This window comes from Heterodontus francisci, chromosome 23 (genome assembly GCF_036365525.1).
Source record: "Heterodontus francisci isolate sHetFra1 chromosome 23, sHetFra1.hap1, whole genome shotgun sequence".
NCBI classification, from domain to species: domain Eukaryota; kingdom Metazoa; phylum Chordata; class Chondrichthyes; order Heterodontiformes; family Heterodontidae; genus Heterodontus; species Heterodontus francisci.
In genome coordinates this window covers 25,522,888-25,539,085 of record NC_090393.1, presented here as the reverse complement: position 1 = coordinate 25,539,085, position 16,198 = coordinate 25,522,888, and the positions used below count along the sequence as shown (strand labels likewise).

Here is a 16,198-nt window from a genome sequence, read left to right as displayed (position 1 = left end):
TGGCTGCACAAATATCTATTGAATTGGTAAAAGAAAAGAACGGTAAGAAAGAGAAACAAATCTATTCTGGGAAAGTGAAGAAAAGGTGGTGGTAGTTCTGCAGAAACAATTGAGTCATGGACAGAATGAAAAGTTAATTTAAAAGTGTGGCTGTCCTTTTGTTGTTGCCAAAAAGTTGCTGCTTGACGATTTTAACAATTTATCTGTTTTTCCAACCTATTTCCCCCCTCCCCTACCTTTTTCAGCTGCAACATGACCTGTCCCTCAGGGCAATATGGAGCCAACTGTGCCCACCCCTGCCCCTGTATCGAGGCGGACTGTGACCCTGTCCATGGCACATGCATTCTGGGTAAGTGAATCCAGCCATAGTGAGTTTCAGTAAAGCTTTTGGGGAAAGTTGTTTGTTTTCCAACAAAGCCTCAGCAGCGTTGCACCTCTGCATGGGGAGAGGGGTGTCAGTGACAGTGAAGCATTGCAATTACTAATTGATTCAAACTTGTGATGAATCTTTTTTGATAATGACCCTCTGTTCAGAAGAGTTTGATAGCTACAGACTTGCTTCATCTTTAAAAATCATCATTGCTGTAACGATTAAAGAATATCAACATTTTATGCCTCGACTGTAGCCAACTTGATGTTCACATACCAAGGGACCAAACAAGAGGTCAACCTCTCACGTGGAAAATGCAAACAGTTTGCTTAGGTATGCAAGTGCTACAGAACAAAGTGAAAATAAAAACAAGTTTTGTATCCCAGGAAGCTCACTCAGTCCCTGGTCCTCCCGAGACAGTCAGTATACAGTCACAGTCCTTGGTCCTCCTGAGACAGTCAGTATACAGTCACTCAGTCCTTGGTCCTCCTGAGACAGTCAGTATACAGTCACTCAGTCCTTGGTCCTCCTGAGACAGTCAGTATACAGTCACAGTCCTTGGTCCTCCTGAGACAGTCAGTATACAGTCACTCAGTCCCTGGCCCTCCTGAGACAGTCAGTATACAGTCACTCAGTCCCTGGTCCTCCTGAGACAGTCAGTATATAGTCACTCAGTCCCAGGTCCTCCTGAGACAGTCAGTATACAGTCACTCAGTCTCTGGTCCTCCCGGGACAGTCAGTCTACAATCACTCAGTCCCTGGTCCTCCTGAGACAGTCAGTATACAGTCACTCAGTCCCAGGTCCTCTTGAGACGGTCAGTGCACAGTCACACAGTCCCAGGTCCTCCTGAGACAGTCAGTATACAGTCACTCAGTCCCAGGTCCTCCTGAGACAGTCAGTACAGAGTCACTCAGTCCCTGGCCTTCCTGAGACAGTCAGTATACAGTCACTCAGTCCCAGGTCCTCCTGAGACAGTCAGTGCACAGTCACGCAATCCCTGGTCTTCATGAGACAATCAGTATACAGTCACTCAGTCCCTGGCCTTCCTGAGACAGTCAGTATACAGTCAATCAGTCCGTGGTCTTCCTGAGACAGTCAGTATACAGTCACTCAGTCCCAGGTCCTCCTGAGACAGTCAGTCTACAGTCACTCAGTCCCAGGTCCTCCTGAGACAGTCAGTACACAGTCACTCAGTTGCTGGTGCTCCTGAGACTGTCAGTATACAGTCCCTCAGTCCCAGGCCCTCATGAGACAGTCAGTACACAGTCACTCAGTCCCTGGTCTTCATGAGACAATCAGTATACAGTCACTCAGTCCCTGGTCCTCCTGAGACAGTCAGTCTACAATCACTCAGTCCCTGGTCCTCCTGAGACAGTCAGTGCACAGTCACTCAGTAACTGGTCCTCCTGAGACAGTCAGTGCACAGTCACTCAGTCCCTGGTCCTCCTGAGACAGTCAGTATACAGTCACTCAGTCCCTGGTCCTCCTGAGACAGTCAGTATACAGTCACTCAGTCCCTGGTCCTCCTGAGACAGTCAGTCTACAATCACTCAGTCCCTGGTCCTCCTGAGACAGTCAGTGCACAGTCACTCAGTCTCTGGTCCTCCTGAGACAGTCAGTACACAGTCACTCAGTCCCTGGTGCTCCTGAGACAGTCAGTACACAGTCACTCAGTCCCTGGTCCTCCTGAGACAGTCAGTCTACAATCACTCAGTCTCTGGTCCTCCTGAGACAGTCAGTATACAGTCACTCAGTCTCTGGTCCTCCTGAGACAGTCAGTCTACAATCACTCAGTCTCTGGTCCTCCTGAGACAGTCAGTATACAGTCACTCAGTCTCTGGTCCTCCTGAGACAGTCAGTATACAGTCACTCAGTCCCTGGTCCTCCTGAGACAGTCAGTCTACAATCACTCAGTCCCTGGTCCTCCTGAGACAGTCAGTGCACAGTCACTCAGTCTCTGGTCCTCCTGAGACAGTCAGTACACAGTCACTCAGTCCCTGGTCCTCCTGAGACAGTCAGTACACAGTCACTCAGTCCCTGGTCCTCCTGAGACAGTCAGTATACATTCACTCAGTCCCTGGTCCTCCTGAGACAGTCAGTCTACAATCACTCAGTCTCTGGTCCTCCTGAGACAGTCAGTATACAGTTACTCAGTCCCTGGTCCTCCTGAGACAGTCAGTCTACAATCACTCAGTCTCTGGTCCTCCTGAGACAGTCAGTATACAGTCACTCAGTCTCTGGTCCTCCTGAGACAGTCAGTAAACAGTCACTAGTTGCCTTGTTCTTTTAAGCTAAAACTATCCACTCAAAATGGCACTATTTTGAAGAAGAAAATGGGAGTTTTCCTGGTATCCTTGCTTATATTTATCCCTCAACTAATATTACTAAAATCAGTTTATTCTGTCATATATCTCCTTGCTGTTGGTGGGAGCTTTCTGTGTACAAATTGGCTCCGCATTTTCCTGCATTACAACAATGACTACTCTTTAGATTACTTCATTGGCTGTGTCGAACTTTGGGATGTCCTGAGCCATGAAAGGTGATATATAAATGCAAGACCTCCACTTGAAGATCACACCAACAGATCTGTTTTTGACACTGACAGCCCAACAGGACTACCTGGCAAGAGGGTTATGGATTTTATACATCCTGAGTGAGAGGTTGAGCTCATCGCTCAGTCACTTGTTCTTCTCACTTTATCTTACTAATTTAAAAAAAAATCTGCAATTTTTTCTCCTATTACATTTCCTGGCATCCAGTTCCAAAGGTGTTAGTCCCTGTCCACTACGCCAAACCCCCAAGAACCTAGACAGTGCACATTAGTAGGATATTTGATCATGGCGATTATCACAGTTCCCACTCTAGTGTACTTTGCAGCAGGAGGCAGTGGATAGCATTCTGGAGCACAGACCCTGGCTGATTTATTTCCCTTCCCTAGTCTGGGGCACTTATGTAGCATCCTGAGCTCCTCCCCTAGCTCTAACTCAGCACGTGGGACTTCCTAATCTTTGTGGCTCAACTACTCACTGGATATACCTGCTTACCTCTGGTGGGTGGATCTTCTATTCATTTTAATTCACAATCTGACAGTGGGATAGAAGGTGGCATTTTAGGCCTGACAGCAGGAAGCTTGTATTGTACCAGCAAGATCTGGGAATCGTGGCTGTGTTGCTTTGAACCAGGTGCTACTGTATTTCACACCAGTCACAGCCAGAGTTGAATGGAATATGCTATAAATTGATCACCCAGAACAAAAGAAACAGTGGCAGACAGGTAAGCGCCAAGTGCTTACCACACTCGACTCTCCCAATATGGAAATGCTATCAAGAACTGGAGAGAGGCAGGTGGGCTGTCATTATTGAAGGAATTGTGAATGGAGCTGAACGCTGTAGAATCATCAGCACGCAGCCCCACTCTTGATCCTATGACAAAGGGAGGGTCATTGATGAAGTAGTTGAAAATGCTTAGACTGAGGATGCTGCCCTGAGGAATTCCGGCATCAGAACAGATTAAGGAGTTTTTATGAATAAAGCTTTTGTCTGAGGTTTTACCCAGTTTGGAAATACTGGGATCTGTGTATTAGAGAGGAATCACATCGGAGTCCTGCCAGAATCTATATTTATCTGACCAGATGACCAAGTGGAATAACTCACAAATGACAAGACCGAGAGTCTCATGTGATTCTGAGGAGATTGCTGGATAAATATTGTGCTCTCCTGATATGTGTTGTCTTTTTGTACTGAGTTTTCTTGGAAAGATCATATCATTTTAATCCTTCATCCGACCATTTTGCTGCTATTTGATGCTAGAACTTCACTATCAGCATTCATCAAGATAGGACTGGGTACTAAATATTCCTGGATACAAGATGTTCAGGGAAGGAAAGAAAGGGGGAAGGGTGGCAGTGTTGATGAAGAATAATATTACAGTGCTAGAGAGAGAGGATGTCTTAGAGGGGTCAAGGACAGAATCTATTTGTTTAGAGCTAAAAGAAAACAATAGAGGTACCATTACATTACTGGGTGTATTCTATAAGCCATCAACTAATGAGAAAAATAAAGAGGAACAAATTTGCATGGATATTACAAAGATGTGTAAAAACTATAATGTAGCTATAATGGGGGACTTTAATTATCCTAATATTGACAGGGATAGTAATAAAGGCAGAGAGGGGGAAGAGTTTCTGGAGTGTATTCAGGAGAATTTTCAGTATGTTTCTGGCCCAACAAGAAAGGTATCATTGCTAAATCTAGTTCTGGGCAATGAGATACATCATGTGGATCAAGTGTCAGCACGGGAACATTTAGGGGATAGTATCATGGTAGCACAAGGTTTAGGTTAGCTATAGAAAAGGACAAGGAGCAATTGTGGGAGAGCCAATTTCACTGGGATGAGAACAAATCTGGCCCAGGTAAATTGAATTCAAAGATTGGTAGGTAAACCAGTTACAGAATAATGGGCTGTCTTTAAAGAGGAGATGGTTTGGGTACAGTTGAGGTACATTCCCATGAGGGGGAATGTTTGGACAAACAAAGCCAGAGCTTTCTGGGTGATCAAAGAGATAGAGAGTAAGGTAAAGCAAGAACCAAGCTGAATATAGAAAGTTCAGAGGGGTAGTGAAAGAAAAATGAGAGAAGTAGAGGGAATGTATGGGAAGAGACTAGCATCTAACATAAAAGGAAATCCAAAAGTCTTCTATAAGCATATAAATAGCAAAAGGATAGATTCCTTTTGGGGCCAATTAGGGATCTAAAAGAGGATTTACACATGGAGGCAGAGGGCATGGCTGAGGTACTAAACAAGTACTTTGCATCTGTCTTTATTAAGGAAGAAGATGCTGCCTAAGTCATGATGAAAGAGGAGATAGTTGAGACACTAGATGAGGTAAAAATTGATAAAGAGGAGGTATTAGAAAGGCTGGCTATACTTGAAGTTGAGAAGTCACCAGGATCAGATCGGAGAACATCCAAGGGTACTGAGGGAAGTAAGGGTGGCAATTACAGAGGCACTGGCCATCATAATCTTCCAATCATCATTAGATACAGGGGTGGAGAGGACTGGCAAATGTTACACTCTTGACCAAAAAAGGTGTAAGGATAAGCCCAGCAACTATAGGCCAGTAAGTTTCATCTTGGTGGTAGGAAAGCTTTTAGAAGCAATAATCCAGGACAAAATTAACAGTCACTTGGACAAATGTGGATTGATTCAGGAAAACCAGCATGGATTTGTTAAAGGCAAATCGTGTTTTATTAACTTGATTGAGTTTTTTGATGAGGTAACAGAGAGGGTTGATATGCTGTACATGGACTTCCAAAAGGCATTTGATTAAGTGCCACATAAACAGGCTCGTCAGCAAAGTTAAAGCCCATGGAATAAAAGGAGCAGTAGCAGCATGGATACAAAGTTGGCTGAGTGACAGGAAACAGAGAGCAGTTGTGAACTGTTTTTTTTTCGGACTGGAGGAAGGTATATAGTGGGGTTCCCTAGGGGTCGATATTAAGACTACTGCTTTTCTTGATCAATATTAATGCCTTGTCTTGGGTTTGCAAAGCACCATTTCAAAACTTGCAGATGACACAAAACTTTGAGGAGGATAGTGATAGACTTCAAGAAGACTGGTGGAATGGGCGGATAGGTGGCAGATTAAATTTAATGCTGAGAAGTGTGAAATAATACATTTTTGGAAGAAGAAAGAGGAGAGGAAATATAAAATAAAGGATACAATTCTAAAGTGGGTGCAGGAGCAGTGGTAGCTGGGAGTATATGTGCACAAATTGTGGAAGGTGCAGGGCAGGTTGAGAAAGTGGTTAATAAGGCACACGGGATCCTGGGCCTTATAAAGAGGCATAGAGTACAAAAGCAAGGAGGTTATGGCGAACTTTATAAAACACTGGTTTCGTCTTAACTGGAATATTGTGTTCATTTATGGGCACCACACTTTAGGAAGAATGTGAAGGCATCAGTGAGGGTGCAGAAAAGAGAATGAGAATGGTTCCAGGAATTAAGGATTTCAGTTACATGGAGAGATTGGAGAAGCTGGGGCTGTTCTTCTTAGAGAGGAGAAGGCTAAAAGGAGATTTGATAGAGGTGTTCAAAATGATGAGGGATCAAGACAAAGGAGATAAGGAGAAAATGTCCCCATTAGTAGAAGGGTTGAGAATCAGAGGGCACCGATTTAAGGTGATTGGCAAATGAACCACAGGCGACATGAGGAAAAAAATTTTTTTTGCAGCGTGTGGTTAGGATCTAGAATGCACGACCTGAGTGTGTGGTGGAGGCAGATTCTATTGAGGCTTTCTAAAGGGGATTGGATAATTATCTGAATGGAAAAAATTTGCAGGGCTATAGGGAAAGGGTGGGGGAATAGCACTAGCTGAGTTGCTCCAGCAGAGAGTTGGCATTGACACAATGGACTGCATGATCTCTATCTTTGCAGTAACCATTCTATGATTCAATATGATTCTATGATGAGTATGTTCTCATGGGGGGAGTAAGATGCAAATAGCAACCACTCACTGTAATTATCGTCTGATCAAGCCTAAATCCCTCAATGTATCAATTTTTGATATACTCTAATTCCCTCGATGTAATATTCAGGTATATTCCACACCATTTACTGGAGCACTCTGATATATCTCAAACCAAAAAGTATCATCCTAATATAGCCTGGACTCCTCATTGTAAAATACTGATATATTTCCTGCTGTGCTCAGTATAACACTCTGATAAACCTTATACTCCTTACTGTGAAACGCTGATATGCCAAATATCCTTTATTGTCTGATATATGCCACCTTATACTCCTCAGTGATATATGCCACCTTTTACTCCTCAGTGATATATGCCACCTTATACTCCTCAGTGTAACGTCCTGATATACTCTCAGCCTTCACTGTAACATGCTGATACACCCGATATCTGTAACTGTAATACTTCCAAAATATTTCCCACTGTAACACTCCAATATATCCTTCACTGTAACATTTCAATATACCTCGCATTCCTCACTGTAACATTCCAATATATCCTTCACTGTAACATTCCAATATACCTCGCATTCCTCACTGTAACACTCAAATATATCCCTCACTGTAACATTCCAATATACATCGCATTCCTCACTGTAACATTCCAATATATCCTTCACTGTAACACTCCATTATACCTCGCATTCCTCACTGTAACACTCCAATATAACACTCACTGTAACATTCCAATATACCTCGCATTCCTCACTGTAACACTCAAATATATCCCTCACTGTAACACTCCAATATATCCCTCACTGCAGCACTCCATTATACCTCGCATTCCTCACTGTAACACTCCAATATAACAGTGACTGTAACATTCCAATATACCTCGCATTCCTCACTGTAACACTCAAATATATCCCTCACTGTAACACTCCAATATATCCCTCACTGTAACATTCCAATATACCTCGCATTCCTCACTGTAACACTCCAATATATCCCTCACTGTAACACTCCATTATACCTCGCATTCCTCACTGTAACACTCCAATATAACACTCACTGTAACATTCCAATATACCTCGTATCCCTCACTGTAACACTCAAATATATCCTTCACTGTAACACTCCAATATATCCCTCACTGTAACATTCCAATATACCTCGCATTCCTCACTGTAACACTCCAATATATCCCTCACTGTAACACTCCATTATACCTCGCATTCCTCACTGTAACACTCCAATATAACACTCACTGTAACATTCCAATATACCTCGCATTCCTCACTGTAACACTCCAATATAACCTTCACTGTAACATTCCAATTTACCTCGCATTCCTCACTGTAACACTCCAATATAACCTTCACTGTAACACTCCAATATACCTCGCATCCCTCACTGTAACACTCCAACATAACCTTCACTGTAACATTCCATTATACCTCGCATCCCTCACTGTAACACTCCAATATAACACTCACTGTAACACTCCATTATACCTCACATTCCTCATTGTAACACTCCAATATAACCTTCACTGTAACATTCCAATTTACCTCGCATTCCTCACTGTAACACTCCAATATAACCTTCACTGTAACATTCCAATTTACCTCGCATTCCTCACTGTAACACTCCAATATAACACTCACTGTAACATTCCAATATACCTCGCATCCCTCACTGTAACATTCCAATATACCTCGCATCCCTCACTGTAACACTCAAATATATCCTTCACCGTAACACTCCAATATACCTCGCATTCCTCACTGTAACACTCAAATATATCCTTCACTGTAACACTCCAATATATCCCTCACTGTAACACTCCATTATACCTCGCATTCCTCACTGTAACATTCCAATTTAACACTCACTGTAACATTCCAATATACCTCGCATCCCTCACTGTAACACTCAAATATATCCTTCACTGTAACACTCCAATATACCTCGCATCCCTCACTGTAACACTCAAATCTATCCTTCACTGTAACACTCCAATATACGCCTCACTGTAACACTCCAATATATCTCTCACAGAGTAAAACTCAAATATATCCTTCACTTCACCAGGATGTTGGCTGGGCTGGAGCATTTCAGTTATGAAGAGAGACTGGATAGGCTAGGGTTGTTTTCCTTAGAGCAGAGAAGGCAGTGGGGGGGGGGGGGGGGGAACCTGATTGAGTTATACAAAATTATGAGGGGCATAGATAGGGTAGGTAGGAAGAAATTTTTTCTCTTAGCGGAGGTGTCAATAAGCAGGGGGCATAGATTTAAGGTAAGGGGCAGGAGGTTTAGAGGGGATTTGAGGAAATTCTTTTTCACCCAGAGGGTGGTTGGAATCTGGAACACACTGCCTGAAAGGGTGGTAGAGGCAGGAAGAAGTATTTAGATGAGCACTTGAAACACCTTGGCATACAAGGCTACGGGCCAAGTGCTGGAAGATAGGTGCTTGATGGCCAGCACAGACACGATGGGCCGAAGGGCCTGTTTCTGTGCTGTATAACTCTATGACTGTAACACTTCAATATACCCCTCACTGTAACACTCCAATATATCCCTCACTGTACCACTCTCGTATATCTCGCATCCCTCAATGTAAAACTCCAATATATCCCTCATGGAGTAAAACTCGAATATATTGTTCACTGTAACACTCCAATATACCTTGCATTCCTCACTGCAACATTCCAATGTATCCCTGTTTGAGTAAAACTCCAATATCTCCATACTGTAACACTCCGATAGACCTCATATGTAGCACTCTAATATATCTCAAATACTGATACATTGAGGGGTCTAGGCTTGATTAGACGATAATCACAATGAGTAGTTGCTATTTGCATCTTACTCCCCCCAGGAGAACATTCTCATCATAGAATCATATTGAATCATAGAAAGGTTACATCACAGATGGAGGTCATGCAACCCATTGTGTCAATGCCGCCTCTCTGCAGGTGCAACTCAGCCAGTCCAACTCCCCCACCTTTTCCCCATAGCCCTGCAATTATTTTCCATTCAGATAATTATCCAATTCCCTTTTGAAAGCCTCAATAGAATATGCTTCCACCACATTCTCAGGTAGTGCTTTATAGATCCTATAACACTCCAACATACCTCTCATCCCTCTTTGTAACACATCAATATACCTTTCATGTGACACTGCAATATATTCCTCACTTTAACACTCCAATATACCCCTCTCTGTAACATTCTAATATATTCCTCACTGTTACACTCCTGTATACCTTGTACTCCTCTTTGTAACATTCCAATATTCCCCTTCATAGCAACATTTTGAAATATCCTGCTCAGCTGACCCAATGAAGCAGTCTGTGGTATATGGGCTTTTGTTGGTTCCTGGCTGCTCACCCTTGTTTCCTCCCTATCCACAGGCTCCAACGGGCGAGTAGGTGTCATCGCGGCCGGGGTTCTGGTTTTGTTCCTGCTGCTTCTGCTCCTGTTGTTCTTGTGCTGTTACTGTCTCTGTCACAAGAAGAATCTGGAGAATGAGTGAGTATTCCATTGCACAGGGTTAGATTTTCAGCCAACCATGCTCTGAACAGCTGAGAACTCGCAACTGATTTCACTTTTCTTATCACCTCTATACTGGGGATTAGAATTCAGCGCAGACTAATGCGATGGATGTCTTCCATATCTGCCACCTCAAAGGGTCCCATGAGAAATGACTTTAGGCAGTCAGCTTCTAGTTTGTTGTTGTTAAAATGAACTCTCCCTTCCCCACGTCACTCCGCGTCACTCACACTGAAACACACTCAGAAACATGTGCTGAGGACTGAGTCAAGTCACGTTGCATTAGTTCTGATCATACTTGCGAATGGTCATGTGTTAACGAGCTAACTAACTACTCCCTGCCGGTGTAACTGGGTTAACTTACTCTGCGCTACCTCGTGTGAGTGTAAGCAGGTTGACCAAATCAGTGCTGTCCCTTGTGGATGTAACTGGGTTAACCCATTCAGCACAGCCCCCTGTGGGTATAGCTAGTTTAACTTATTCAGCATTGTCCCACTCAGCAATGACCCATATGAGTTTGAGTTGGTTAACAGGTTTGCTGCCCTATGGGTGTGAACAGGTTAACTCAATCAAGACTCTCCCCTGTGGGAGTGAACAAGTTAACACACATGGAACTGCCAACTGCATGTGGGAGTGGATTAACTCACTCAGCGCTGTGCCCTGCATGTGGGAATGGGTTAACTCACTCAGCATTGTGCCCTGTGTGTGGGGTGGGTTAACTCACTCAGCACTGTGCCCTGCCTGTGGGAGTGGGTTAATTCACTCAGCACTGTCCCTTACATGTGGGAGTGGGTTAACTCACTCAGCATTGTGCCCTGTGAGTGGGGTGGGTTAACTCATTCAGCACTGTGCCCTGCCTGTGGGAGTGGGTTAATTCACTCAGCACTGTACCTTACATGTGGGAGTGGGTTAACTCACTCAGCATTGTGCCCTGTGTGTGGGGTGGGTTAACTCATTCAGCACTGCGCCCTGCCTGTGGGAGTGGGTTAACTTATATAGAGTGCTAAATACAGATGAAGAAAATGATTTGGTTCAGCTTTGTTCACCATTCCAATTGACACCTAAAGCCTCTTTCCCCAGTTCACGGCAGTGTGAGGTGTGATATTTTTCAAACTTTGGGACTGACCATAAGGGTCACAATGGTTCTTCCAGCCCTGTACTATTCCATGCTGTCATGTAAATCAATTAATCAGACCTACCCCAGACAGTGAGCTGTCTTCATGTCATTCTGATGGGACTAACTTAATGCTCCTCTTTTGGTTCCCTCTCTCCTGTCTAAAGGTGGAATTTTATTTAAACACTATCTTTGAACAGAAATATTAGAATTCAAAATTTGTCGCAAGTCTGTGGAATTTTCTTCAGGGGGTGAGTCCATAGATCCATGCAGGAATGTGATCATGTCCAGTTTATGGTGGAGCATTTGTGATAATTCTACTTGGAGCTGCCCAAATGGTTCTGCCCATCTCATTTTATTAGCTATTGAAAACAAATATTAGATGTGCTGTTGCATATTGGAAATGTGTTTCGGTATGGAGCCAATGGTCAAATGCATTCGCACAAATCATCAGAAGATGTTTAACATGGGAAAGCAAGCACGGACATATGATTAAACATGCTGAGTTTCCACATGTTTGGTTAAGGTGATAACTTAACACATGCAACATCTAATCAGCCACCTTGAGAATTTACTATCGCCCTCTCGTCTCCATGCAATTTCTAAATGTTCCAACACATTTTTAGCCCTGTCACTAAAGCGTTGTGCGATCTCAGTGGGTAATATATGCTAACAATGTAAGCCTGTCTTCAGGAGAAAAACATTTGAATTTGACTGGTTGCTATCATAAATAAACAGCGAAGCATTGTGCCATTTCTCAGAGAAACAAGTTTTCTGGTGAAGACACTGAGGTAGTTTTTGATGTGTAATAGTGTAAAATGGGTGATAGCGGATCTGCAATCGTTTTCCACTCTCCTGATTTTTATTGTCATTGACTTCCTGTCTGTTATCCCTCCTACTATTGAATATTTGTGCTAGTCAAATATTTCCAATAGCACTAAAGAAGAAATTACTTCATGAAAGTTATTAGCAACAGCAGATTCACACAACAAGCAGTATCAAGGGTATAATTTGAGATAACAGGAGGCACCATCTATCTAACATTCTATGCTTTATCTCATGCCAGTTCCAATCAAGCCATCACTGTCAGAGGCAAGCAGGCACGGAGACACTTGCGTGGCACCTTTAGTCAGATCAGCACCAAGCTACCCAGAATTCCAATTAAACGCCAGAAATTCCCAAAGGTCGTAGGTGAGTAGCAATTCTTCCTAAAATTAAAAACGTTTAATTTGCACAAATGGATATTTTGTTAGAGAAAAGAAAAAAAATGGAAATGCTGGAAACCTGAAGTAAAAACAAAATATCTTGGCGGGGAGAGAGGGCATAGAAGATTAGGCAGCATTTGAACAAGAAAAGCCAGATTAATATGAAAGGGATGAACATTTCTGTGAGGCCTGTTGAAGGGTCTGAATCAGTAATGTTCACCTGTTTTGTCTTTTTCAGATGCTGGCTAACCTGTGGTACATTTAATGTTTTCTTAAAACATTGTGGAGGATGGTCTCCTTTGCATAACATTTAAAAAGAATCAGGCTTACAATTGCACTACACACAAGAGGAATTCATCTCCCTTTGTTATTACAGTAAAGAAAGTTCTCAGCAAAGTGAGATTTTTCTCTTAACAAAGTGAGTGTGCCTCTCTCTTCCTTCCAGAGGCTCTTATATCACACCAAAGGAATGTTTTAGTCCTGAGGCCTTTTTATTTTGGCTGATTCCCTTGCCTCACATGTTCTCATTGCCTGGTGTTGTGCTGTCTAAACTTCCACACCTGCCTAGTTAGTCCCATTGCTACTCTTTACTCCCATTTCAATTAATTTGGCTTATGATATTCCATTCGGACCAGGAGCTGCCCTATTAGTGGACAAGCCAGAGACCGGCACTACTTCCCGTACATTTTTCAACACTGCCCCAGTTCCAGTTCTAAACAGCCTGCTTTCTGTTACATAACACAAAGTTATTTTCTTGGAAACTTGCCGTGTAAAATATTTAAACCTATATCCTCCTCGGAATTGAACTTTTACAGCTTTCTGTGAACATTCAAAATTGCATATTATGCAAATCAAATTAACCCTTGAAAAATGTTGTAACTGTAGATATCGTCCCAGTGTAAGTATTGACCCTCATGTACACTCTGTATTAGCCAGGATTGTCCTTAATAACAACATGCAGATTTATACTGCCTTTAATGTTGAAAATCTTCCCAAGCCACTTCCCAATGAGTATTCACTTGCCACCATACTGTTCAGTGACTTTTAGACACGAAGACCAAAGTTATTAAGTGATATTGGGCAAAGGCCAATATGTAGTTAGGTTGCAGACCATGGCTTCTGCACAAACCAGTTAGGTGCATCAGTAGGCATTCCCCTTGGAATACAGTGTGACTGGGAGAATGAACAGAGGCCACATAGAGCATGACAAATGGCTAGAAGAGTAAGGAGGAGAAGGTCTCTCAGCAGGTGGCCATATTCGCCAAGGGAGATCAGGGAGAAATTCTCCCTCCAGAACATCAGCCATGAACAATGTGTGAGACGTCTGCACTTCAGTAAGGATGGCTTCACTGAAATCTATTATCTGCTGCAGTCACAACTTCAACCTCAGAACAGAAGAACAGCATTGCCGGTGGCTATGAAGGTGACCCTGGCAATAACCCTCTCTGTGTCTGGCTACTTCCAGACTGGAGCTGGAGATATTTGCGACACCTCACATTTTGCTGTCCATTGCTGCATAAGGGAGCTCACTGAGGCTCTTTGTTCAATTTCATATCATTCTCTCTTGCCAGAGACCAGCAGGCTTTGCTAGGATTGCAGGCTTTCCCATGGTGCAGAGTGCCATTGACTGCACCCACATTGCTTTGCAGGCACTGCATGTGAACTCAGCCATATATTGGAATATAAGGGATTCCATTCCCTCATTGCCCAGTTGGTGTGTGACCATAGTTAGTGAATCATACAGGTCACTGCCTGGTATCATGACAGCAGTCACGATGCCATCATGAGCCACTTCAGCAAACCAAAAGGTGGTTAAGGTGTGACAAGAGCTATCCTTTGGCGATATGGCTCATGACATCAGTGTTTTTTTATATTCGTTCATGGGATGTGGGCGTCGCTGGCTAGGCCAGCATTTATTGTCCATTCCGAATTGCCCTTGAGAGGGTGTTGGTGAGCTGCCTTCTTGAATCGCTGCAGTCAATGTGGGGTAGGTACACCCACAGTACTGTTAGGAAAGCAGTTCCAGGATTTTGACCCAGCGACAGTGAAGGAATGGCAATATAGTTCCAAGACAGGATGGTGAGCAGCTTGGAGGGAAACCTTCAGGTGGTGGCATTCCCATGCAACTGCTGCCCTTGTCTTTCTAATTGGTAGAAGTCACAGGTTTGGAAGGTGCTGTCTAAGAGGTCTTGGTGCATTGCTGCAGTGCATCTTGTAGATGGTACACACTGCTGCCACTGTGTGTCGGTGGTGGAGTGAGTGAATGTTTGTGGAATGGGTGCCAATCAAGTGGACTGCTTTGTCCTGGATAGTGTCAAGCTTCTTGAATGTTGTTGGAGCTGCACCCATCCAGGCAAGTGGAGAGTATTCCATCGCACTCCTAATTTGTGCCTTGTAGATGGTGGAAAGGCTTTGTGGAGTCAGGTGGTGAGTTACTTGCCGCAGGATTCCTAACCTTTCCTGCTCTTGTAGCCATGGTATTTATATAGCTCAATTCTGGTCAATTTCTGGTCAATGGTAACCCCCAGGAAGTTGATAGTGGGGGATTCAGCGATTGTAATACCATTGAATGTCAAGGGGACATGGTTAGATTCTCTCTTGTTGGAGATGTCCATTACTTGGCACTTGTGTGGCGCGAATGTTACTGTAATCTATCAGCCTAAGCCTAGATATTGTTCAGGTCTATCTGCATTTCTACATGGACTGCTTCAGTATCTGAGGAGTTGTGAATGATGCTGAACATTGTGCAATCATTAGCGAACATCCCCACTTCTGACCTTATCATTGAAGGAAGGTCACTGATGAAGCAGCTGAAGATGTTTGGGCCTAGGACACTACCCTGAGGTACTCCTGCCACGATGTCTGCAGCTGAGATGATTTCCCTCCAACAACCACAACCATCATCCTTTGCGCTAGGTACGACTCCAACCAGCGGAGAGTTTTCCCCATGATTCCCATTGACTCCTGTTTTGCTAGAGCTCCTTGATGCCATACACGCTTGATGACAAGGGCAGTTACTCTCACCTCACCTCTGGAGTTCATCTCTTATGTCCATGTTTGAATCAAGGCTGTAATGAGGTCATAAGCTGAGTGGCCCTGGCGGAACCCAAACTGAGTGTCAGTGAGCAGGTTATTGCTAAGCAAGTGCTGCTTGATAGTAGCACCTTCCATCACTTTACTGATGATTAAGAGTAGACTATTAGGGCGGTAATTGTCTGGGTTGGACTTGTCCTGCTTTTTGTGTACAGGACATACCTGGGCAATTTTCCACATTGCCAGGTAGATGCCAGTGTTGTAGCTGTACTGGAACAGCTTGGCTAGGGACGCAGCTAGTTCTGGAGCACAGGTCTTCAGTACTATTGCCGGAATGTTGTCAGGACCCATAGCCTTTTCAGTAGCCAGTGCCTTCAGTCGTTTCTTGATATATGGGGAGTGAATCGAATTGGCTGAAGACTGGCATCTGCCGGGGAATTCAGGAAAGGCCAA

General features: G+C 43.6%; 1 protein-coding gene across 1 annotated transcript in view; it reads left to right on the top strand.

Moving 5' to 3' along the window:
• The window catches only part of scarf2 (scavenger receptor class F, member 2), a 90,016-nt gene that overhangs the window by 56,288 nt on the left and 17,530 nt on the right, over positions 1 to 16,198 (top strand). The window contains exons 7-9 of the mRNA XM_068054875.1: positions 246 to 349; positions 10,255 to 10,372; positions 12,574 to 12,698. Of these exons, the coding sequence (XP_067910976.1) occupies positions 246 to 349; positions 10,255 to 10,372; positions 12,574 to 12,698 (347 nt within the window). The remainder of the gene's footprint in view (positions 1 to 245; positions 350 to 10,254; positions 10,373 to 12,573; positions 12,699 to 16,198) is intronic.